Source organism: Theobroma cacao, chromosome 2 (genome assembly GCF_053813885.1).
Source record: "Theobroma cacao isolate CCN51 chromosome 2, ASM5381388v1, whole genome shotgun sequence".
Taxonomy (NCBI): domain Eukaryota; kingdom Viridiplantae; phylum Streptophyta; class Magnoliopsida; order Malvales; family Malvaceae; genus Theobroma; species Theobroma cacao.
In genome coordinates, this window is record NC_142640.1 from 48,670,074 (window position 1) to 48,696,941 (window position 26,868).

Consider the following 26,868-nt stretch of genomic DNA (forward strand, 5'->3'; position numbering starts at 1 on the left):
TTAATTCTCTGTCTCTACCCTTTTTTTTCCTTTTGTTTCCAATCCTAATTGTCGTGAAATGAAGGAAAGCTTCTATAGGGCAATGAGAGCGTTGAATTCCAAGGAGCAAGCTTGTTTAGGATTTTGCTAATAAGTTTCCTAATAAGGTCCTTTGCTAAGGTTTAGTATTCAAAGAATATATAGCATATATTTATTTAATATTATTAAAAATTCTCGTATTAATTGTCAATCACAGAATATGAGGTGAGAATATTGTCATAAATATCAAACCCGATGATTAGATGATAATCATAAGATAAATATAATTTGATTTTATTTTTGTTATTCTAATCAATATTCGAGATCATTTTACCACAGCCCTTATTGATAATGATACGACTTAGCTTAACATCAAAAGATGCGTCCATGGCTAATTGTCTGACAGCTTCATCTGCTGCAATCATCCAAGGCACTGTTCAGATTGCTTGATAGATTTCAACATGACGTCTTGGAAGCAGCGAGGCACTTCCCCAACTCCAACAATGAGAGGCCACGCGAGCCACCACAACGTGAATCTCTCACAAAGTATAAAAACGTGAGTGCCGCTTTTCGTCAAAGGCAACAGCTCACGCTGGTCCAGGGTTAGTGCTGACATGCAAGCAAGCGCAGCAACCAGCTCAGATTTTTCTGCAGGTACATGCCAAAGAAGCCTCTCCTCCATACATGCTGAAATACCCTTTGAAACATTTCCCATTCTCACAGAAGAAGGGATAGATATTGATCTTTGACAGCGATCGATGAGATGCTGCAGAGGAATGATGCTGGCTGGCTTGCTAAGTGGAACACTAGTTGATGTGATATATGCATCAGAATATGCTAGCTTTAACACTTTGTCAGGTCTTATTCTAGGAGCTAGATTCCACCGTTCTGGCTCATACAATTACAATAGTGCTCAGTTTCCAATCAAGTAGAAGGGAATGCATAGAGCTGGAAGGAAAAATGCTGTTTGGGTTTAACAGCGACAACTGCAAATGGTTCAAAAGTGGAACCCAAGCTTATCCTTATTGGAGCAGGCTGTAATAATCACCCCTCAGTGCGCTCGTCAAAGCAGAAAGACCCAAGCTGTAAAGTGGTTCCTTTTTCCCTCCTTATATTCTCTTAGGTGGAATTTGATACTATATATTTGCATCAGTGTCTAATTAAATTACGTCATAACGTTTATTTAAAAAAAAATAACGTAATATAAGATTGTAATAGAATTATATTACAGTGAATTAGATATAGTGTGATTGTATTGAAAAACTAATATACTTTCATATTACATCATACTCTATAATGTTATTAAACTAGATTTGATATTTTTATCCTTCTTTAATCAATAAAATTCTAAAACTTAATTTTTATCATTTTAAAAAATTTTTAAAAAATTAGATATATTTTTAAAATTTTGAAAACAAAAATCTATATATTTTGAAAAACATAAAAATGATTTTTTACTTTTTATAAAATCAAAAATAATTTTTAAAAAATAAAAAATGATTTTTAATTATTAAAAAAAATACTAGGTTGATAAAAAAATAGATATTATAAAAGATTAGGAAATCCATAAAACAAAAAAATGTTTAGAATTTTTGACAAAATAGAATATATTCATAGTTTTTTAAAATTATAAAAATTATTTCCTCTCTATAATTTTTAATAAACTTTTCAAAATAAAAAAATATTTCTTTTTTTTACTTTCGATATCTTTTTTCAAAAATCTCTTTTGGTCTTTTATTTCTTTTTAATTTTTTTCTAAAAAGATTTTTTTCATTTTTAATGTTTTAGGAATATTTCAAAATAATAACAACAATATATTTTAAAATTTTCAAAACTACAAACAAATAAAAAGTTATTTTTTAATTAATATTAACATGATTTTGCTCGATGCTTGGTTTTTGTTAGAAAATTTATTTAAAAGATGATATCAGATAAAAATTTACAATAAAAAAAATACAAGTCTATTAAACTTTCATTTTGATACATAGGAATAGCTTTGAAAATTAATGTTACATTTTCAGTAAAGTGCTTCTAAACTAAATACTGTAATGTTATTTTTTTAATATTTTAATCACACTTTTCTTAATATACCAAATATTGCAATGTTATATTATAAACAATTACATTCTTTGCAATTATATTTTCTGTAATCACGTTCTTTATAATGTGATTACATTATAAAGCATCAAGCGCAATCTTAATTGTTTATCAATATCCAAATCTAGTATACAGTTAACAAAGAAGAAAGATACAATGGAAGGACTAGCTATTATTTTTCCCAACATATCAGTATTGGTCCTCAACCTATAGACTATGATAAGTAGGTAACATAAATAAAATATGCCACAAAAGATAAAATTGATAATTCAAATGTGAAATTAGCATTAAATCCTTACTTTTTAATGTTTATATTATTATTTATACTTATTATCATCACGTTTTATTTTTTTCATTTTCATATTTAAACCATTTCACTCATTTTTTTTATAAAAAATCTCATCTTAAAAGAAAAAAAAATCATGATTAGTGGTCGTTTTGGAATTTCTAAAAGTTTGGGGTCAAATGTATAAAATGTATATAGCTTGTGGTAATGTCACCAGAGCAAAGCAAGTTGAAGGCCACCTTTCATAATCACATGTTTCTTTCCACCTTGTGTTATGTTCTTCAATGTTTTGTAAAGTCAAAAAACATCTTTTATGTTGGGATTGCAACTTTTTGCTCTCTACATTTTTTTTTTGAAAATAAAAAGAATGTGATATGCAACATGGTAAAGGAAAATTCATACTTTATCTAAAAATTATTACTTGTAAAAATTAAAATAGACTAAAAATGATGAAATCGAATAAAATAAAATTATATTTTTTTGCAATTTGGAAATGTTTTAAAATTTCAATTTTTACACTTATTATTTTGTTTGTATCCCTAAATTTAATTTCACTTTTTAATTTGAAAAGTTAAAAAGCAAAATTGTGAAAGTTGTCTTTTGAAGGGAATGGCAACACAAGTTTAGTTCATAAACTGCATTTCTTTTCTTTTTTCTTTTTGGATAGTAATTAAAACGAAAAAAAATAAAACATATGGTGCTTATGGATTCATATAAATGGACTTAATAATTTAAAATTTTAAATAAAATAATAAAAATATACAAAATAAAAAAGTTTCCACACCCTCCCTCCCTTTCTTTCTTCTTTATGTATATTAAAATTTATGCAGTCAGTAGATCAAAAATTAATCACAAAATATTTATACTTATGGTTTATTCACGACATATATCTTGTAAAATTGTAAAATAAAAATTTAAAAATTTTTTAAAAGAAATATTTTTAGAATTATAAATATTTATTTTTAAGTGTTTTTAATTTTTAAATTTATTTATTAATAAGGAGATAATCATAGAATGTACAAAAGAGTTCAGCCATGAGAGGGGCGGAGTCGGAGCAACACTGCTCAAAGACCAGTCATCCTTAACAGATTACACAAACAGGATACCTTAACAGGGTACATTAATAAGGCAGGGAATCGATGATCTAATCCAAGCAATGGTCTGGAATCAGTGAGTGGACATTCGGAAACCCCCTAGTAAAGGAGCGGAGGGCTGGCATAGAGAGCAGGAGTACAAACAGCTGAAAAATAGCACAACCTAGTGCAAGCAAAACAAGGTACAAATATTGGCAGGCATCAAGTAATCACAAAACAAAGCAAAGGTGAAGGGCTTCAGTAGGCATCACACGATAGGAAAGGCCGAGCATGTTGGAACCAGGCTAAATAAAACAGTACCAATAGCAGCAAGCAACCAGGTGGTCATCAAGCAATCACAAGCGGAGCAAGATGCAGGCGCCAGTAGGCATCAACAAAATAGTATAGGGGCCAAGGATTCAAAAACCAGAAACCTGTGAGAAACAAGACTTGATTGAGTATCTATAAAATTAGTTACCTTGACTCAATTAGCAAGATACGGTGCAACAAGTAATTAATATCAATGTTTGATTCAGTAATAGTATACAGAATTCATAACCTGACATGTACTTGGAGACTCATTGAGTCTTGCCTGTCTGTATATATTTGTATACATAATAATAATAATAATTCATTACCCCTAAAAAGGTAAAATTTGTGGCCTAATCCCCCACTCACTTTAATTACCACTTCAATTATTCCCACGTGGTTTCTTTTGTTATTAAAAGAGTACAGTTTCAAAGTTTTGTCCGATGCTCACAGTGGAGAAAACCTTTCTGTATATAACTATCTGCCCAACACTTGCGAGTCGCCAACTTAAGTGAATTGGGCAAGAAACCATGCCTATCACTGAATCTTGTCCACTTCCTACTGATCTGCCTCCTGTTTCTCTTCCAAAATACGTTGAAGAGGAGGGCCGCCAGCAACAATGCAGGCAGCTAACATCCTTATCACCAACTGAAAAGGATTGCCACACTCAAGCCAGTGAAGCCATAACCATGCCCGCTGTACTTAACCTTGATCCTTGTCCATTACCCACTGATCTACCTCCTGTTTCTCTTCCCAAATACCTGCAAGAAGAATGTCTAACCCAAGAACGCAGGCAGCTTATAGCCTCACTACCAACTGAGAAAGGTTGGGTTGCAAATCACCTCCATCAATATCAAGGTTTTTGGCACACTACCCGTCAGTTACTAGCGGTCCTGACATGCCAAAACCAATTTCAAGCTCAGGATACTGATATCCTTCTTGTTACCACGCCCAAATCAGGAACAACCTGGTTGAAGGCCATTGTTTTTGCGTTGATGAATAGAGTCCAATATCCTAACCCTGAAGTTAAACACCCTTTACTGGCAGAGAACCCTCACGTCCTTGTGCCGTTTTTGGAGCTTGAGCTCTACATTGATAACCGGGTTGCTGACTTTACGACATTTACTTCTCCAAGGCTATTTGGAACTCACTTACCCCTTGTGTCATTGCCAGACTCGGTTAAGAACTCGGCTTGCAAGCTTGTGTATTTGTGTAGGAATCCAAAGGATACTTTCGTATCACTTTGGCACTTCACGAACAAGCTGAGAACCAAGGATATGGGTGAAAATTCCCTAGAAGAGACCTTCGATAAGTTCTGCAGAGGCGTGTGCCTGTACGGGCCATTTTGGGACCATGTTTTGGAGTATTGGAAAGAAAGCTTGAAAAAGCCTGAAAGGGTCTTGTTCTTGAAGTATGAGGAAATAAAAGAGCAGCCGAAAGTTCAGTTGGTGAGACTGGCTCAGTTCCTGGGATGCCCATTTTCCGCGCAAGAAGAGACTAATGGCGTGGTGGATGAGATACTGAAGTTATGTAGCTTTGATACTTTGAGCAATTTGGAGGTGAACAAAACTGGAAAGTTAGTCTCCGGTGAGGAGTACAAGGCATTTTTCCGCCGAGGTGAGGTTGGAGATGCTAAGAATCATTTGACCCCTCAGATGATGGAAAAGCTAGACCAAATTACTCAAGACAAGTTGCACGACTCTGGGTTAATCTTTTAGGTCTCCCACCTAGCTCGCCTGATTGTGTTTTTATTAATCTAAAGTACTTGGGTTTTCAATAGTGTCTTGGGGTCAGTTCTTCAAAATTGACCTCCATGATCCTCTGTGCAACATTTCTTTCATGACAAAAACGTGTGTTGATTTGCTCAAATGTCTGTGCAAAAGAACCATATGGTTTGTTTATTCTAATAGTAGTAGTTGAAGTTTTTCTGTGTGCTCAAGTATGAGTGGATCATTGGCCATATGTACTTTGAATAACCTAGTAAACATCTACTCAAATTGTCTATTTCAAGTCCTCATGTAACCCATGCGATGGCCAATGACAAAGAAGACGGTGAAACCTTTAGGTCTCAAACTGTTTTATTATTTTTTTTGGGTACGTACACATATGGAATTAGCTGATTTTTTTTTTTTTAAGTTTGCATAGTAAATGGTCTTTGGTCGGAATTTCAAAATTTCACCCATTTCTTCTTATTAACGTTGAGTAAAACTCTTAAGAATGAAATACAAAACATAGGTATACCTACTCCTTTATTTAGAGTAAAACTCTTAAGAATCAAAGACAAAATAGAGGTACACCTGCTCCTTTATTAGTAACAAAAATGATGAAAAAATTTAATAAAAATATAATACATGCATTATTATATTAAATACATATGCTAAAGAGTTTACCCCTTTATGGGTACATGTAGACAAGAAAACAGCTTCTAGAGAATGCTAGTATTTTTTTGGAAAGTTGTTCTATAAATCATATTTGTAATTATACTATAGTGTTGAAAATCCTCCTGCCTAGAATCATTATAGTCAATAACCTTCTGATTCTCAAGCTCTCACTGCCATGGAAACACCTCAAACTGGTCTTTCTCTTCCCAAGTACCTGCAAGAAGAGGAACTCACTGAAGAATGCAAGGAGTTAATATCGTCACTGCCCACCGAATAAGGTTGGGTTGGACCTCCTCTCTATCAATTTCAAGGTTCCTGGCACTCAAGCAAGACTTTGCCCACGATTCTCACTTGCCAAAAGAACTTTCAAGCTCAAGATAGTGACATCTTCCTTGCCACTACTCCCAAGTCCGGCACGACTTGGTTGAAGGCGATCGGGTTTGCCTTGGTGAACCGAAGGAAATATCCTGACCCTATAAATCACCCTTTGGTTACGAACAATCCTCATGCTCTTGTCCGCTATTTGGAGCTTGAACCACGCATCGATTACCAGGCCGATAATACCTCCACCACCACCGCTTCTCCGAGGCTGATTGCAACTCATTTACCGTTTGTGTCACTGCCAGAGTCTGTGAAGAACTCAGCTTGCAAGCTCGTGTATCTGTGTAGGAACCCCAAGGATAATTTTGTGTCCGTTTGGCAGTTCGCAAACAAGGTAAGAACTAAGGAAATGGGCACCAATCCACTCGAAGAGACCTTTGACAAGTTCTGCAGAGGAGTGAATGTTTACGAACCCTTTTGGGACCACGCCTTAGGCTATTGGAAAGAGAGCCTGGAAAACCCTCAAGGGTTTCTGTTCTTGAAGTATGACGACATGAAAGAGCACCCCGAGATCCATTTAAGGAGAATCGCTGAGTTCATAGGGTGCCCACTTTCCCTGGAAGAAGAAAGCAGAGGTGTGGTGGATGATATACTGAATTTGTGTAGTTTCGATACTCTAAGCAATTTAGAAGTGAATAAAAGTGGGAAACTATCGTCCGGACATGACACTAATGTATTTTTCCGGCGTGGTGAGGTTGGAGATTGGAAGAATCATCTCACGCCGTAGATGATACGGAAATTAGATCAGATTACAGAAGAGAAGTTGCGTGGTTCGGGGTTGTCATTTTAGGCTAGCTACCTACTATAATCTGCCTTTTCTTTGATTATGCCTGGTATCCGTCTCTATCCCATTGTCATTATCGCTCAAAAATGTCATCATATTCCCTTTATTTTATATATATATAAACTGTCCTACGCCTTTGGGCTGTTGGAAAGAAAGCCCTTGTGAAAATTAAGCCTTAAAAAGAGTTCAAGTTTGGTCTTCAATTTGGGATTTTGAAGGTATATATAAGCTCAAAAACTACCTTTGTCCCAAAGTTCTGCTAAAGTTGTAAGAATGTTAGTGGGCTTAGGGTCAGGCTTTGTGCTTCGAGAAAGTGACTCCTGTTACATCTTTGATGGGCTTTATCACCCATATAATTTAAAGTTCATTTCCTCACAGTTTTTTTAAAGATACCAAAACAGTATGGAGCTAGATGCTCCCCTGCCCACCTACCAGAATGTTGGCTTTTACATTGTTGATATGAACTTATAACAGATCCTTACGAGCTATAAATATCCATGACCAATTTGGCAACATTGCATGACATGCAATATGCATGGTGATGATATACCTTATTTGTTCATTCTTCTATATATATGAATGTAATTGATACGTACCATAAAGATCGAGTCTTTACAAAAAAAAAAGAAAAGAAAAGAATGATTCAAAATCATTAATTGTTAGTAATTTGGATTCAAAAAATTATTGGACATGTGATGCTTGATCTTAAGACGTACGATTAGTATCACCACGTGTTAACACTTAGTGTAAGCTCATAATACACTAATGTGAACTTGATTCATTTATTGGTCGTGATTTGTAGTCTTGATGAGTATTTGAATAAGATTAACTTGATAAAATTGTGATATTCCATCTTCCATTGAATGTTGGTGTAATTAATGGACAATTAGAATAAAAATTCAAGTCACCCACTATTAATTGTAACTAAAGTTTTAAATGTTGAGTGTGCACTTGTTAGACTATAAATGAGAGAGATTATGATTAATTAGAGTGTTAGAATGTGTAAATCATGGTCTAAGAAATTAAGTTCTCTATCATCATTGGGTGGTATATATAGAAAACCAGTTTTATTACTTTTCATTAATTTATAATAATGAACCAGTTAATTAATTAGGGTTAAATAATATTTTTGAAGCACAACAATCCCAACCATATATATATGGATGGTACCAACCCATCATCAATAATCATTGTCACACGTGATCAAATCCACCAAAAAATAAAACAATTGTAGCTCCCAAAGGCCGAAACAACTTGCTATTGGAAACCCTAATTATGCCCACAATAATTGATGTTAGATTAAATTATATATCACGATAATTATTTTTTATTTTGAATTGAATCATTGATTTGATTTTTAATTTTATATGATTACTTTTTAATCATCTTTTATGTAAATTTTTAAATCCGTCGCTGTATACCACATTCAATGTTGCTTTAGAATGATGAAAAGCAAAGGCATAGATCTCATGATACCGACCTCCCAACCAACAAATCACTACAGCCAGGCTTTGGCAGGTGGGAAAGGGAGGAAGATAGAAGAACCTTCTTTCCATGTTGATCATGGCGATGATGACATGCGACAACATCTAAGTAGATAGTAATTACAGTTAGTTAGGGTCTTTGAGAAAGGTAGGTAACAACGAAATGAAAACTTTTGATGTGGTATTTTATTCGTACGTGCATGCCATCGACTTGTTGGTCGGCATCGCTGTATATGCATGTGCCGTCACCTGGCTCGGTTGTTCTTTTCTCTGGTATAAAGTGGCATGACGTGCAAATTTCATGACCCTCAGTGATACTCATTGAGTGGTGTTTATGTAAACGTTGGGATCATGATCGGTGTAATGAGGTTTTTAATTCATTCATTAATGGGAAAATTTGGACTGGTTCTTTTATTTTAGTGAATAAAACATTTAATGTGTAAGTTTAAAATTTCAACGAATTTTTTCATTAAAAAGTAAGTTTGTAAATAATTTTTTTGATCAACTTTTTAACAGAAAAATTATGTTGAAAATAACCACTTTTTCTACAAAATTTTCCATAAAAAAATTGGCTCCATATGAAGTAAAATTAATTTTGTCCGAATATTTCGACAAAATTTTTTAAAAATTAATGTTTTATATGTGGTATATGCAACGTAGTTGAGTTGAAACTCGATAGAAGGAGAAGCCACAGAATAACAAATTTTATTTTTTGGGTTTTTTTTTTAGTACGTACACATATGGAATTAACTGAATTTTTTAAGTTTGTATGGTAAATGGTCTTTGGTCGGTAAAATTTCAGAATTTCACCCATGTCTTCTTATTAACGTGGATTTCAAATAAACCATATTTGAAAGATACATCACACTTCATTTTGATCAAAAAATTGAATAACTTATTAATCTGGAACTTTTATTTTATGTGAAAAAAAAAAAACCAGACTTATTAACTACAAAGAACGTATTTGCCAACCGCTGGAAGAATCAAAGACAAAACATAGATACACCTGCTCCTTTATTTAGAGTTAAACTCTTAAGAATAAAAAACTAAACATAGGTATACCTACTCCTTTATTTAGAGAAAAACTCTTAAGAATCAAAGACAAAATAGAGGTACACCTGCTCCATTATTAGTAAAAAAAATGATGAAAAAATTTAATAAAAATATAATACATGCATTATTTTATTTAATACATACGCTAAAGTGTTTACCCCTTTATGCGCACATGTAGACAAGAAAACAGCTTCTAGAGAATGCTAGTATTTTATTGAAAAGTTGTTCTATAAATCATATTTGTAATTATACTATAGTGTTGAAAATCTTCCTGCCTAGATTCATTATAGTCAATAACCTTCTGATTCTCAAGCTCTCACTGCCATGGAAACACCTCAAACTGGTCTTTCTCTTCCCAAGTACCTGCAAGAAGAGGAACTCACTGAAGAATGCAAGGAGTTAATATCGTCACTGCCCACCGAAAAAGGTTGGATTGGACCTCCTCTCTATCAATTTCAAGGTTTCTGGCACTCAAGCAAGATTTTGTCCACGATTCTCACTTGCCAAAAGAACTTTCAAGCTCAAGATAGTGACATCTTCCTTACCACTACTCCCAAGTCCGGCACGACTTGGTTGAAGGCGATCGTGTTTGCCTTGGTGAACCGAAGGAAATATCCTGACCCTATAAATCACCCTTTGGTTACGAACAATCCTCATGCTCTTGTCCGCTATTTGGAGCTTGAGCCACGCATCGATTACCAGGCCTATGATACCTCCACCACTATCGCTTCTCCGAGGCTGATTGCAACTCATTTACCGTTTGTGTCACTGCCAGAGTCTGTGAAGAACTCAGCTTGCAAGCTCGTGTATCTGTGTCGGAACCCCAAGGATAATTTTGTGTCCTTTTGGCAGTTCGCAAACGCGGTAATACCTAAGGAAATGGGCACCAATTCACTTGAAGAGACCTTGGACAAGTTCTGCAGAGGAGGGAATATTTACGGACCCTTTTGGGACCATGTTTTAGGCTATTGGAAAGAGAGCCTGGAAAACCCTCAAAAGTTACTGTTCTTGAAGTATGAGGAAATGAAAGAGCATCCCGAAATCCATTTAAGGAGAATCGCTGAGTTCATAGGGTGCCCACTTTCCCTGGAAGAAGAAAGCAAAGGTGTGGTGGATGATATACTGAAATTGTGTAGTTTCGATACTCTAAGCAATTTAGAAGTGAATAAAAGTGGGAAACTATCGTCCGGACATGACACCAGTGTATTTTTCCGGCGTGGTGAGGTTGGAGATTGGAAGAATCATCTCACGCCGGAGATGATACGGAAATTAGATCAGATTACAGAAGAGAAGTGGCGTGGTTCAGGATTGTCATTTTAGGCTAGCTATCTATTATAATCTGCCTTTTCTTTGTTCATGCCTGGTATCCGTCTCTATCCCATTGTCATCATCTCGCAAAAATGGCATGAATTATTAAATCAATTTTAAATAAAAAGACAACTTATTTTTGTATTCCCTTTATTATATATACTAGGATGGTGCCCATAGTTATGCTACAAAAAAGATCACAGAAAATATTGATTATATTAGAATTGATTTCAATTTGGTATCTTTAAAAGAGTTTACAGAAAAAGCAATATTATATTAGTCAATTGCATGAATGTCTGGTTTTTACTGATAGAGGGACAAATAAACTAGTATTAATTAAAAATAATTATTTACTCTGGTTTCAATTACCAAAAACTTACAGTTACATATATGATTATAAAACAGTAGAATATTAAGAAATGAAAGAGTATATAACATGTACTATTAGCAGATTAAGATAAATAGTTGTACAATATAAGACAATCATTTATTATAAAGATCATATCAATATAAAATAGTTACTAATTTATAATAATATATCTTTTGTATATAAATTGAATGGCTAAAGATTGTCAAATTTAATTGATTTATTTGTTCAATAATGACTATGTGCTATGTATATTAAGAAATGAATAAACCTTATTGACTTTTTTATTTTATTCAATGAATTGGATGAATATTTATTGAAATTTAAACATTCATATATAAAAGAGATGTCTAAATACTATAGATTTAGGTTCATGCAGAATAAGAGGATATAAATAAAAAATAATATTAAATTACAATTGATAAATATTAAATGAATCTATATTCTAAATATTAAAAATTAAAAATTATTGTTTTCAAGTATTTTTTTTACTAAAATAAATAAAAATAAAAAGACCCTTCAAATGTAAAAAAACAACGCAACTTTGACATAAGGTGTAAAAAAAAATTAATTCAATTGAGAATGACAACCAATTGATCCAATTAGTTATCCTATTTAAAACAGAATTTATCCAAAAAAAACGATAATTCTATCAAAGATTATTAGAAGTATAATAAACTATTAAGAAATGAGAAAGTATATAACTTATACTATTAATAGATTAAAATAAACAGTTATAGAATATAAGATAACAGTATAATGTAAAGATCCTATCAATATAAAATAATTAGTAATGGCTAGAATTATATGTTTTTTATATATAAAATGAATAGCTAAAAGTTATCAAATTCAATTGATTTATTTATTCAATGATGATTGTGTGCCATGTATATTGAGAAATGAGTAGACATTTTTTATTTTTTTATTTTGTTCAATGAATTGGATGGATGTTTATTAGAATTTAAACATTCATGTATAAAAAAGATGTCTAGATACAGAATAAGAGAATATAGACGAAAAATAATATTAAATTGTAATTGATAAATATTAAATGAATCTATCTTATAAGCATTAAAAATTAGAAATTATTATTTTTAAATATTTTTTACTAAAATAAATAAAAGTAAAAAAGAAAAAAAAATCTTCAAATGTTCAAAGCAATGTAGTTTTGACATAAGGTGTAAAAAAAATTAATTTAATTAAGAATGACAAATGTCAATTAATTGACCCAATCAATTATCCTACTTTTATATAATGAATTGGATGGATATTTATTAAAATTTAAACATTTAAGTATAAAAGAGATATCTATATACTATAGATTCAGGTTCATGCAAAATAAGAGAATATAGATAAAAAATAATATTAAATTGTAATTGATAAATATTAAATGAATCTATCTTCTAAGCATTAAAAGTTAAAAATTATTGTTTTTAAGTATTTTTTATTAAAATAAATAAAAGTAAAAAGCAAAAAAAAAAACCTTCAAATGTAAAAAACAACTTATTTTTGACATAAGGTGTAAAAAAAATTAATTCAATAGAAAACGAAATGTCAAAAAAATAAAAAGGAGTTCTAATTGAATGAAACTTGTCATTCAATTGAAGACTCTATTAAAAAAAAATTAACAGTAATTAAATTATTCTACTTTTATATATAGTATGGATATGTATATTAGATTATACAAGGCCTTTGGGCTGTTGGAAAGAAAGCCCTTGTGAAAATTCAGCCTTAAAGAGAGTTCAAGTTTGGTCTTCAATTAGGGACTTTGAAGGTATGTATAAGCTCAAAATGACCTCTGTTCCAAAGTCCTGCTAAAGTTGTAAGAATGTTAGTGGGCTTAGGGTCAGGCTTTGTGCTTCAAGAAAGTGACTCCTGTTACATCATTGATGGGCTTTGTCACCCAGATAATTTAAAGTTCATTTCCTCACTAGTTTATTTAAGACACGAAAACAGTATGGAGCTGGATGCTCCCCTCCCCTGCTACCAGAATGTTGGCTTTTACATTGTTGATATGAACTTATAACAGATCTTTACAAGCTATATATATCCATGACCAATTTGGCAACATTTCATGACAGGCAATACGAATGGTGATGATATACCTCATTTGTTAATTCATCTATATATATGAATGTAATTGATGCATACCATAAAGATTGAGTCTTTGCAAAAAAAGAAAAAAAGAGAAAGGAATGATTCAAAATCATTAATTGTTAGTAAATTGGATTCAAAAAATTATTGGACATGCGATGCTTGATCTTAAGATGTACGATTAGTATTACCACGTGCTAACACTTAGTGTAAGCTCATAATATACTAATGTGAACTTGATTCATTTATTGGTCGTGATTTGTAGTCTTGATGAGTGTTTGAATAAGATTAATGTGATGAAATTGTGATATTCCATCTTCCATCGAATGTTGGTGTAATTAATGGACACTTCAAATAAAAATTCAAGTCATCCACTATTAATTGTAACTTAAAGTTTTAAATGTTGAGTGTGCACTTGTTAGACTATATACGAGAGAGATTATGATTAATTAGAGTGTTAGAATGTGTAAATCATGGTCTAAGAAATTTAGTTCTCTACCATCATTAGGTGGTATATATAGAAAACCAGTTTTATTACTTTTCATTAATTTATAATAATAAACCTGTTAAGTAATTAGGGTTAAATAATATTGTTGAAGCATAGCAATACCAACCATATATATTTGGATGGTACCAACCCATCATTAATAATCATTGTCACACGTGATAAAATCCACCAAAAATTAAAACAATTGTGCCTCCCAAAGGCCGAAACAGTTTGCTTTTGGAAACCCTAATTATGCCCACAATAATTGATGTTAGATTAAACTAGATATCACGATGATTGTTTTTTATTCCGAATTGAATCATTGACTTGATTTTTAATTTTATATGATTATTTTTTAATTATTTTTTATATAAATTTTTAAATCCGTTACTGTGTACTACGATGTTGTTTTAGAAAGATGAAAATTAAAGACATAGATCTCATGCTACCGACCTCCCAACCAACAAATCACTTCAGGCAGGCTTTGGCAGGTGGGAAAGGGAGGAGGATAGAAGAACCTTCTTTCCATGTTGATCATGGCGATGATGACGTGCGACCACATCTAAGTAGATGGTAATTACAGTTAGTTAGGGTCTTTGAGAAAGGTAGGTAACAACGAAATGAAAACTTTTGATGTGGTATTTTATTCGTACGTGCATGCCATCGACTTGTTGGTTTGTATCGCTATATATGCATGTGCCGTCTCGTGGCTCTGTTGTTCCTTTCTCCGGTCTAAAGCGGCATGACGTGTAAATTTCATGACCCTGAGTGGTACTCATTGAGTGGTGTTCATGAAAACGTTGGGATCACGATCGGTGTAATGAGGTTTTTAATTCATTCATTAATGGGAAAATTTGGACTGGTTCTTTTATTTTAGTGAACAAAACATTTAAAGTGTAAGTTCAAAATTTCAACAAAATTTTCATTAAAAAGTAAGTTTGTAAATAATTTTTTTTGGGAACAAATTTTTAATGGAAAAATTATGTCCAAAAAAACCAATTTTTCTACAAAATTTTCCATAAAAGAATTGGCTCCATATGAAATAAAATTAATTTTGTCAGAATATTTCAACAGAATTTTTTAACAAATTAATGTTTTATTAGTAGTATATGCAACCTAGGCGAGTTGAAACTCGATAGAAGGAGAAGTCACACAATAGCAAATTTGATTTTTTGGGTTTTTTTTTTCAATAATGTTGTCAAAAGTCTTTTTAATTATACACCTTTATCTTTTGATAATATTTTCATAAATTTAGTAACCGTTCCACTTTATTTATTGATCATTTGGTTATCAACCGTAGACATAGTAAACCCTAAACCCTAATAATATAAAAACAAAAAAAAAATTCTTGTTAAATTGAAAACTTGGAAGTTGCACCCAAAATACTACCTCCATTAAATATGGAAAAGGTATGCCAAACACAGGGATCGATGCTGGGACACAGTAAATCATGAATAAATAGTCTATAACATTAAGCGTAAGTTATATTCTAATCAACTTTTTACCCTCAAACGCTCTCTTAGTAACATGGTGACCAATCTTCTACCATGATATGGCCCAACTAATGAACTTTTGTTTCTTTTCAGCAAGAGAACGTTGAACAAAATGAGTTGTGGAGATGGGGATATTGAGCCATTGTGCTCCACCCACTCTTGTGTTTTTGGCTCCACAGCCGTGGGCACAAGCCATCTTTTTCTCTCCCTTTCTCTTTCTGTTGTGGTCAAGGGATGGGGATGCCTACACAAGACGGCTTCTGGGCTAATGCCCCTATTACCATATTTCATGGCAGACTGCGGGGATCGGCCCTTTGGGACCACTCCTTGTTCTTTTCCTCCGTACGACTCCAAAACTCTGGACATTGTACCCAAAGAACGTGGCCTACTTGTCGTTTCATTTAATACATGGCCGCGTTTTCCATCTTGTAAACCCCTCTTCACTTTATGGGACCACCGACCTCCACCACCGAATGTGATAAATTTAAAATTTTGACTCTTTTTTCTATATTTTTTATATTTAAAAAGCCGAGAATTCGAATAAAGCATGAATCAATTATAAAGTCAAATGTTAGATTTTTTTTTGAATAAATTATATTATGGAATGTTAGTATGTTACCAATCTAAATCTAAAATGTTGACATATTTTTTTTACTGCATTAATGTCAAAGAGTCACGAGATTGTTACTATAATTAATTAATGATTTATAAATATTATAAATTAATAGTGTATTAAATATAAATTTTTAACTTAAATCTTTTAACGTAACAATTGTTTCATTTTATATATGCACTTCAATTTAAAGCTTTTGAAATGAAAAAAAAAAAGTTTCAATTTATAAAAAGGAAAAAAATGTCACATCTTGTAAATATTGAAACAAAAAGAAAAGAAAAGCAAGAGCAAAATCTTGTGGAGTTTTCCAATCTTTGTGTCATTTCTCCATGGCTTTGAACAAAGGACCCCTCTCCCCTAATTAGGGGTCAAAAGTTGAAACCTGATTTTGCAACAACTTATCACAACACCAAGCAAACATCCCATCTCTCCCAAGGAAATTAGGGACAAAATCTCCAACAAAAATATTTTGCTCTCATTTGATATTTTATTTATAAATTTGTATTACGTGTTTAATAATTTTTGTATATTAATATTATAAAACTAAACATAATTATAATAAAAAGATCAACTGAGGCTGACCTTTTGTTCTATGTTTCCTTCTTTTTTTTTTTTCCAAAAATAATATTATAAACAAATCTAAATTCGGTATGGAAAAGGCAACCTCAATCTTGGCTACGTTAGAATCGCACTCACCTCTTTCAACCTTTTAAGCTTTTCGACCGACGTGGATGCTGAGTTGGCGACGACCCTTTGGATGCTCCAAGAGGCGTTTACTATTTTTAATTATTATTTAAAGTACGATTATTTAAAAAAGAAAAAAAAAGAATATCACGAGCGACGCACGTGTTACGTGAGTGACTGCCATGCTGGCTCCATATGTAATTTCTGCTCACGGGGGTCTATGGTCTGCCTCACGTCACGTGCAGCTTTGCTACTCCCAAAGAGGTTAAAAACCAAAAAGACAAAAAAATAATTTAAAAAAGAACATTGTTCAGTAAATTATGCTTACTAACAAAGAGGTCGGTCGGTATATCAGTTTCAGTCCCCCCTCCCCGTTGACCTTTGACCGAAACTATTAGTAACAGTCAATTGCGGTTAACTGTTTAATTCTTTTTCTTAATCATAATGAGTTCGAAAATATAATAATTTGTCATGTAGTATATGTCATTTAGCATTTTTTTTTCTTTAATTATGTTCGATTAAGATAAATAAATTTATTAATTAAGTAATCCTTTGGATTAAGGGACAGTTGGAATGGTAGTTATTAGTTAAGATTGGGTTTGGGAGGAAAAAGGGGGTTGGAAAGATGATGGTTATGGGGAGTGTCACGTGGTTCTCTGTTGCTTGAATGATAGGGGGAAAAAGGGACGGTTGTGATTTTCGAGAGAGCTGGGATCGATAGGGAGGATATTGAGTTTGATGATAAGGGGATGATGGGAATTGTGTTTTGATATTGTCACTAATGATTGTGGTAACATTTAGGGAATTAAGGGGTTGAGAAAGAATCACCAAAGGAGAATCAGAATCTACATGGTTGATCCCTAATCTATATGGTAAGACTCTAAGCGAAATTATATAATTACATTTGTATTCATTTTATGCATACATATATGTAATGATGGGTCTAAAGTTTTATATGAAGAATGATTAAAAGGTAATCATATAATATTATAGATTTATATATATAATAATTACAAATTAAAAACTTTTCATTACCGTCTTTGATCCGTTTGGAAGTTACATGTCAATTGACGTGTATATTAATTATTTACATATATATATATATATATAAAGTTTAAAGAAGAAAAAGGATTTAAACCTTTGACTTTATTCCTCTTAATTAAGGGCATAGATGGCTTAGACATGATCAATTGAATCTGTTTCTTAATACTTGATACCATGCTTTGTTTATGACATTTTTCTTTCACTTAATGTAATATATATATATATATATATATATATATATATTATAACTAGAAAAATACCCATGTTCCTACTTCCGATCAATAATTGGTAAGATAAACCCTATTTTGACTGATTGGGTATCAATGAATTTGTCTCCTTTGACTAAAAAAGTTCATAGCATTTAATAAGTACACTGGCATATTTCAGCGAAAAACAATAGATATAAAAATAGTACTCCTAGTAGAAATTAAGATAAGAGAAAGAATAAATGTCAATCTTAATTTCTGGGATAATTAAAACCGGATGCTTTGGGCAATTGTGAAAAGGGGTGTCATTTCCAAGACCAGTAATCTTTTCTTTCTTTCAGCTAGGTAATGCACGACATGCATTTCCTCAAACATGGCTGATTAGGACAGCACTTTGCAATGAGGTTACATGGTCTGAAAGCAAGCCCATGAAAATGGGAAGACCATAGTAATGTATAGTATAGTGAAGACAAATTCCAAGAGTTTGGTTCTATCCTGCCACCATCCCTGTTTACCTATTCCGGTCTCATGATCTGCTGCTTACACCTGTTAAATTGTTTACTCTTTGTGTACCTTGGCATCCACCTGCCACACGCAATTTCTGCCTAATTTGAAACCAGTGCTCATCCAATAGATGTAGCACCAACAACCCCACCATCACCATCACCCTCACCCTCACCCTCACCCTCACCCTGTTTGCCTCTTTCAAATCAGCCGCTACATATGGTCAGGTTTTTGGTGGAATAACATTACATTGCTTTCACATCCTTTTTCAGCATCAATTGATCCGGAGCAAAGCGATACCTACGAGAAACGAAGACATTAAGTAATGATTTGAACATTTGCATCAATGATAAGTGCATGATTTCTCGATCAAAAGAATTACCGAAGCTGAACAAAGTCATACATGAATCCTGGTATTTTACAAATAGTTTGTTTAATCAAGTCATTAGGGATTAGAGTAAACTGTTCTTGAAAACAATGATAGAACACAACACAACACACATATCTTGCTAAGACAATAGTTGGAATCTCTATCACTACCACCACGTAACAAGCATAACTGGTATTTTATTCTCAAATCCCTGACCCTTTCCCAACCTTGAGCCTTTCACCTAATAGGACAAACATGACCAAATTTAAAACTACAAATGATAAGAGAAAAAAAAAGAAAAGAAAGAGGGACTGTCTCAAAGCTTTCTAACTATCTGTCTTGCGGTGCAGTTGCAGATTAAGAAGGAATCATGGCCATTGTTGGTAAACAAAACAAAAATCAAATTAAGAAGCCATAAAATGAGGGGATGAAGGGGAAGCAAATGCGGGAAAGTGAGAGGAGAGGGACAAGAGCCCGGCATGCACACCCTAAGACACGCGAGTGTGGGGTAATGGTGCACCAAACATGTATGTATACATATAAATATAAGTATTAATTATGGAGGTAGAGAGGTCAGAGGCAAGGGCAAGGCAGCATGGTTTTGCCTAACCATGTGGTGGCATTCATATCCCACCAAAAAGGCTGTGTTTAAAACTTTGGCGGCTGATTTTCGTGCACATGGTCTCGATTTGTTTTGAGCTTTCGGGATAAGGGAACATCATGTGTTGCCCTATAATTTGCCTTCGTTGTTTTCATATCGTTTTGCTTAACTATCTATATGGGTAAATTGACATTATTATGATATTATAATATCAATTATATTGGAGCATTTGTTCAAATTTTGAAATATTTCAGTGAAAAATTATAAAAAATCCATCAATAACGAATAGTATTACTAACGAAACCAATAAAGTTTTATTAAGTTTCATTTTTTATACATAAATTCAATCTACGAAAAGATTAATTGATATATTTAAATTCAACTCGATTCAATTCAATTATACGTTTATATATTTTTTTCTTAAAAATTTGTATTATAAGTACATGTTTTATGATTTTTGTATAAATGCAATAATTGAAGAAAAGTGCTAGAGTTATTTGAGTTTGACATTGAACTACTAGCTAAGTTGGTGAAATAAAGTTGGAATAAATAAAATTAGCATAAATTCATTTTTTATCTAATGGTTTTTGTTTTTAAGAATTGATAATTAAACTATAAACCTCTTCTCTATTTTAGACTTTCTCAAATATATACACCTAAGACAAATAAATCAGTATGAATAAAATCCTAAAAGTTAAACCTTTTGTAGTACTATATTTTTTTTTTCTGAAAGGTTTTGTAGTACTATATTCTCAATGCAGACGAGATCCTCTCCATTACTTTTTTTATTTAGTATATTTTAAATACATTTATTATTATTATTATTATATACAAGACTCAATTATAAATCATAGATGTCAAGCATATAAATAATAACAAAAAAGATATTAAAAAAATGGAAAAAAAGAGCCAACTAGGTAATGATTTAGATAAAAAGCTAAGAAGTTCTTTTAGTTTATGATTTTGTCAAAGACCATATTTTAAGTTCAACTGCAAGATAATAATAAATTAATATAGTTAAAACCCAATAATTGTTCAGTTAAGGAATGAATGATAATGATGATTATGATCCTATCAACAATGCATCTTCTTTTCTATTTAAAAAAAGAAAAAAAAAAGAAACTACTCAACAATTTTGTCCACATGTTTTCATTATCTTTATTGTGTCGATTAATTACAAAGTTTAAAATTAATAAATTAAAAAACAGCGTGTTATATAAAATTATCTTGTCGATCTAAAAACAAAGTTATAAGTATAAATTATAAAAGATTATCTTGTGATATTAGGTACAATAATTTTGTCTTTTGAAGTTACAAAGTGATTAATTTATTATTTATGTTAATTTAATGAAATAATGAATATTCTAATATTTTATTCTTCACAATGTAAAGAAAATTCTGATGAAAAGAGATATAGAAGAGTTAAATGTCAAATTTTAAATTTTAGAGGGCAAATTTATCGCAACTTAAACCTCGAGATATTTGTTTATTATTTACTCATGATATAATATTTAAAAAATCTTTAAATTATTTAAAAAGATTTAAATAAATTTTTATATTTTTATTACATTTAATCGAGTATTTATATTTTTAATTTGAGTTAAATAAACTTTTATAATTTTATTTTGAGTCAAATAAACATTTATAATTAATAATTGATTTAGTCAAAATGTTATTTATCATTATATATCGCGTGACGCTAACATGACCAGTTTATAGACCTATTTGAGCATTATGCCTTTACTTAAGCTATAATTAAGCTAAGGGGCATGAGTTAATGAACACATTTTTATGCAGAGGTACATGTCATAAACTAATTTTTTTAAAGCATAATATTCAAAAAAACCCAAAACTATTTGAAAAAAAAATTAAATAAGTCGTTATATTTTTATTATATTCAATTAAATTTTTATATTTTTATTTTAAGTAAAATAAATCATTTTATTTTCATTTTGAGTCAAATAAATCTTTATAATTAATTATTAACTTAATTAAAATGTTATTTTTCATTTTGTATTGCGTGGTGCTGATATGATATGTTAACATATTATGTTTGATGATAATATGACATGTTGGCATGTCATAAATAATAATGACGTAATATGTTAATTTAACATGATGACATGATAATATGATTATGTGGTATTTTTCACTTTACACATCAACGATATGTCAATGTTATTTAGATAGAAAATGACAAGTGACATTTCAATTAATAATAATTAAATAATTATTAGTTATAAAAATTTATTTAATTTAAAATAAAAAATATACGAATTTGATTAAATGTAATAAAAAAATAAAAATTTATTTAAATTTATTTAATATTTTAGGGATTTATTTGAATATTATATATTTTTTAAATTTGTACATGATAAAAATAAAATAATTAGGTAACAATTTAACGTAATAATAGTTTATCAAATTTAAAATAAAAAGGATTTGGTGGATAGATTTTTTGGCCCTAAATCCAAGGTGGGGGGTGGGGGCTAGGGGGAGCTTAAGACAGCCTAATAACCTAAACCAACCAATCCTAACAAGACAGCTAATTAACACAACCGTGGTTCCCTCCACAAACCTTGGAAGATCAGCGCCCGTCAATTAAACACGTGGGTTAATTCTATCATTAACTCCGTCTTAAACAAGTGCACCTTAGCACCGTCCCTACCTTCTCGTCTCTAAAGTACGCGGCGGTGACTCTTTGCTAAATTACGCCTTCCTCTGTTTTCTCTCTCCCCATATTAGAGAAATTTCTTTACCAAGTACAAATTTAGAGAGGAAAAAGAAAAACAATAAACAAAGAAGAAAAGAAAAAGAGAGAGAGAGAGAGTGTCAAGGGGGGGTACTTTCAGAAGTTGCAGGTTTTTGGAGTATCGTGTCGGGGTGTGTCTGATTCTGATTCAAGAAGAAATAATATTTTTATTTGTATTAAAGAAAGTTTGTAATTTTTCGGGATATTTCAATTATTTGGTTACCTTAATAAGAGTGGGGGGATTCAGGGGAGTCTAAGATTCTTTTTTTGGTGTATAAATAGAGTTCCGCATTTGTTCTTCTTTACTATCATTCATTCTATTGCAAATTAGAAGGAAAGAAAAGCCTTCTTTGTTAGGAGAGAATCAGAGAAAGAGAGCAACTTTTGATTACCCCAGATCACAAATTTCTCAAGAAAAGCAATAATGGGTAGGCGCTTTTTTGCTTCTATCTTCTCCGTTTTTCTGTTTTTGAGAGTGTGGGTTCTGTTAGTTATGTTTTGTTTTTGTGTCACTGGAAATTTTCAAAGTTTTTAGAGCCAGAATCTTATGCTGCGGTATCTGTGCTTGATTTCCGAGTACTGGTTTTTCTTTGTCAAGGTTTTCAATGGCTTTGATTTGGTGGGAATGGTTTTTTTTTTGTCCCTTCTTCTTCTTCTTTACAAGAGGTAAATGTGTAGTGCTCAAGAGTTTTTAGCCCCACTGACTAAATTCACATGGAAACAGAGAACTATCTTTTTTTGGGGCGGTGATGGGGTTTCGCCGTTTCAGCTATCTCTGTTTAATGACTTTTTCAAGTCTTTGATTGGCGTTTTTATGGCTTGGTATAGTCAATATTCTGTTTCTTTTGAGCTCTTCTTAATTGCCCTATTTTCGTATCTCTCCTGAATATTTTCACACCCTCCGTTCTGTCTCTCTCATCTTACCCTCTTTCTCTTCATACATGTTTTCAAGACTTCCTTTTTTGGGCCTTTCACCAAAAAACAAGTCCTTTTAAGGTTTTGCATATTCTTTTCCTTTTTTTTTTTTGGTTTCTGATTGGGTGCTGTTATTTTGAGTACTATCCTTGGTTTCTGTCATTGGTTGATTCTTTTTTTCCTTCTTCTTTTCTTTTTAGAGATGAACATGAGCTTTTCCCATGACATGGATGATGAATATGAGAAATTCATTAGAAGAATGAATCCACCCAGGTAAGCAAAAAAAATATTCTTTATTGTACTTCCAATAGAGTAAATAGAAACCTGAAGTAGTAATATTTACTTACCATCCTTGTTAGGGTTGTGATTGATAATGAAGCCTGCAAGAATGCAACTGTGATACGGGTATGACCTTCTGATTTTCTTTCTTTTCTTTTTGCACTCTTTGACCATCTCTCCTTTTTTATGGTTTCTTTAGGGTACTTATTCCATTTTGTGATGCAGGTTGACAGTGCAAACAAACATGGAATCCTTCTTGAAGTTGTACAAATCCTTACCGATCTTAACCTTATCATTAATAAAGCCTACATATCCTCTGATGGCAATTGGTTCATGGATGGTAAGATATTTCATCTCATTTTTCTTTTAAAAGTAGTACTACTGCATATATATATATATATATATATATATATATATATTTTAACTATGGAGTTGTCTACCAAGTATTCAGTTGATTCTCATTTTTTTTTTGGTTACCAGTTTTTAATGTTACCGATCAAGACGGAAATAAAATTGTAGATGAAGGGATTCTTGATTATATTATGAAGGTAAGCAGTAAAAATCATATAATTGAATTTTCTTTTCTTTTCCCCTCATTTTCCTGCACTTTTTGGTAAATCCCAATCTGATTATTTGATTTCATCTTCAGTCTCTAGGGCCAGAATCTTGCTTCACATCTTCAATGAGATCCATTGGGGTAAAGCAATCAATGGACCACACTGCAATTGAGTTAACAGGAAGTGACAGACCAGGATTGCTATCTGAAGTGAGTGCTGTCCTTAGGCATCTTAAATGCAATGTAGTGAATGCTGAAGTGTGGACACATAACACCCGTGCTGCAGCTGTGATGCAAGTGACTGATGAGGAAAAAGGGACTGCAATCACTGACCCAGAAAGGCTATCTAGGATAAAGGCACTTCTTTGCAATGTACTTAAGGGAAGCAACAAATCCAGTTTAGCCAAGACTGTAGTTTCTCATTCAGTCACACATACTGAGAGAAGGCTTCACCAGATGATGTTTGCTGATAGGGATTATGAACGAACTGGTGATGATGTTTTGGATGACAAGCAAAGGCCAAATGTGGATGTTGTTAATTGGTATGATAAGGACTATTCAGTGGTTACTATTAGGTGTAAAGATAGACCAAAACTTCTCTTCGATACAGTTTGCACCTTGACAGATATGGACTATGTAGTGTTTCACGCAAATATTGATACTGAGGGGCCAGAGTCTTATCAGGTAATGCCTTTTCTTCTTTTTGGGCCTAGCTGCTTCTCATGAGTTCGGGATTGAAAGTTGGTTCTGTTTATATTGATTTTATTTTGTTCTAATTACTTTGCTTATTACATCTTGTGTTTGTAGGAATATTACATTCGGCATATAGATGGATCCCCTGTGAAATCAGATGCAGAAAGACAAAGAGTAACTCAATGTCTTGAAGCAGCAATTGAGAGAAGGGTATCTGAGGTGAGTGCAATGTCTTTTGCATCAGAATTTGGGAGTATGTTCTTGATTTTTGTTTCAGAAAATCACATTATTTTACCTAAATGATGCATTTCCATGACATCAAAGTATCAAGATTTTCTCCATACCGTCTATTTTCCATGTGTTTGTTTTATCCTAGAACTTGTGAATAAATTAATCTCATAGTCTGGAATTTGTTTGCAGTCACTGGGCATTCTTTCTGGTTAAATTATCTTATGCTACTAGAATAGATTTGTGATGATTTTGACACAAAGTGTATGATAAACATGAATTCATAAACATTGTGATAGGACTGTAAGTTGTCATAATCAAAACATTGTTGCAGAACCACTAGTCCAAGATATCTAGCTGCTCCGTTCTTGACTCTTTTGTCAAACTATGGTATCTCATAACTAGCTGTCTCCCTTCTGTCAGAAATTTACTTTCTTGTTGTTCTATTATTGCTTGAAGGGACACCTTTTATTGATATGGCTTATCAACATGTGTTCTAGGGTTTGAAGCTAGAGCTCTGCACAACAGACAGAGTTGGATTGCTATCTGATGTTACTCGCATCTTCCGGGAGAACAGCCTCACTGTCACCCGAGCAGAAGTGACAACAAAAGCAGGCAAAGCTGTCAACACATTCTATGTTCGTGATACATCAGGGTATCCTGTTGATGCTAAGACCATAGATTCTATCCGGCAAGTGATTGGGCAGACAATACTAAAAGTTAAAGGCAGCCCTGAAGACTCAAAATCAGTTTCTCAGGAATCTCCAACTAGGTTCCTTTTTGGTGGTCTCTTCAAGTCAAGATCTTTTGTCAATTTCAGCTTGGTTAGATCTTATTCTTAAGGAACATATTTAAGCTCGCTCCACTTGTAAATTAAAACCCATTTTAGCATAGTGTCCAATGTAGCAGTTGCAGGATTAAGACTCTAGGAATCATTTCTCAGTTGTGGTAAAGGAAAGCCATAGATAGAAATCGAAGGGCCTGTAAATTTCCCGCCTCAACCCTCTAGCCTTTCTTTCTTTACCGTGTATCCAATCTAAAGTTGGATCCACAAAAGCAGAAAATGAAACATTGACTTCTAACTTCTAACTTTTGTACATACGGCTGTCTCTTTTACATTGAACAGTCTTTTCATCGGTTTAGCCCTGTTGATCTTCAAATTTTTTTGGGTATTAACGACAAATTGAGGTTACGTTTTGACTGTAATTTTGGACCCATGTTCATAGATTTTGACCTTTTGCTTCTTTGCTATAAAGACTATCAAACATATAATATAAGTGTTTGAAGGAAAATGAGGCCGTTGAAACTTTCCACTGAATTTTTAATTTGTGGGTGACTGCCAACCTTGACTGACCATCCCACCAAATCAGCCATTAAACACGCAAATAAGGATGGCGGCTTTGGTGTTTGGTAATCATTTCTTGAATTTCCAATATTTTTCTACCAATATTTTGATTGCGAATCTTTAAAATCGCTCTGAGATCAAGACATGCGGCTTTAGAGATTGCGTTTTAGCTTGTGGAAACCCCGCCGCAGTCTCACCTGCCTTTTCCTCCTATGGCCTAGCTCTTCAGGAATCGTTTTCTGCTTTCTAGTTGTTAACAATTTGACTGATTCTGCTTTGGTCCACTAGAATGTTTAGCAGCCAGCCAAATTGGAATTAGACCACTCCTTCCTTTTGTCTTTGTCCAAAATTGAGTCCTGCTTGGAGTCTCAAAACCTGTGTGAATAGCCAAAATCATTGGTTCTTTTTCTATCCATGGAATGGTCTATCCTGAATCCTTCTTGTCCAATCGGAAGATATTTTG

At 32.5% G+C, this 26,868-nt stretch overlaps 3 protein-coding genes and 1 pseudogene across 4 annotated transcripts; all 4 read left to right on the top strand.

The window, feature by feature from the left end:
* The first annotated feature begins 4,275 nt into the window (after positions 1-4,275).
* LOC18610179 (cytosolic sulfotransferase 5-like) lies at positions 4,276-5,722 on the top strand. The gene has a single exon (XM_007045701.3). It carries the CDS (start codon positions 4,314-4,316, stop codon positions 5,499-5,501), a length of 1,188 nt encoding a protein of 395 aa, XP_007045763.3. The 5' UTR covers positions 4,276-4,313; the 3' UTR covers positions 5,502-5,722.
* A 592-nt stretch (positions 5,723-6,314) lies between these two features.
* On the top strand, positions 6,315-7,717 carry LOC148764366 (cytosolic sulfotransferase 12 pseudogene; annotated as a pseudogene).
* Positions 7,718-10,019: 2,302 nt separating this feature from the next.
* On the top strand, positions 10,020-11,223 carry LOC18610181 (cytosolic sulfotransferase 12-like). Its single transcript, XM_018115088.2, has one exon. It carries the CDS (start codon positions 10,191-10,193, stop codon positions 11,184-11,186), a length of 996 nt encoding a protein of 331 aa, XP_017970577.1. The 5' UTR covers positions 10,020-10,190; the 3' UTR covers positions 11,187-11,223.
* An 11,178-nt stretch (positions 11,224-22,401) lies between these two features.
* LOC18610183 (ACT domain-containing protein ACR4-like) lies at positions 22,402-26,200 on the top strand. Of its 2 annotated transcripts, none has more exons than XM_018116321.2 (8): positions 22,402-22,817; positions 23,505-23,577; positions 23,664-23,709; positions 23,809-23,923; positions 24,064-24,131; positions 24,233-24,823; positions 24,947-25,051; positions 25,561-26,200. In XM_018116321.2, the coding sequence occupies exons 1-8, from the start codon at positions 22,814-22,816 to the stop codon at positions 25,900-25,902; spliced, it is 1,344 nt and encodes a 447-aa protein (XP_017971810.1). In that variant the 5' UTR covers positions 22,402-22,813; the 3' UTR covers positions 25,903-26,200. The 2 variants fall into 2 exon arrangements, with proteins under 2 accessions (XP_017971810.1, XP_088659962.1); XM_088803836.1 differs by lacking the exon at positions 22,402-22,817 and adding an exon at positions 22,851-23,385.
* The last annotated feature ends 668 nt before the right edge of the window (positions 26,201-26,868 follow it).

Coding starts and splice junctions, on each gene's coding strand:
- LOC18610179 (XM_007045701.3), top strand. CDS start 4,314: ATGCCTATCACTGAATCTTGTCCACTTCCTACTGATCTGCCTCCTGTT.
- LOC18610183 (XM_018116321.2), top strand. Junction 24,824..24,946: donor AGGGGCCAGAGTCTTATCAG/GTAATGCCTTTT, acceptor TTGTGTTTGTAG/GAATATTACATTCGGCATAT. Junction 25,052..25,560: donor TTGAGAGAAGGGTATCTGAG/GTGAGTGCAATG, acceptor CATGTGTTCTAG/GGTTTGAAGCTAGAGCTCTG.
- LOC18610181 (XM_018115088.2), top strand. CDS start 10,191: ATGGAAACACCTCAAACTGGTCTTTCTCTTCCCAAGTACCTGCAAGAA.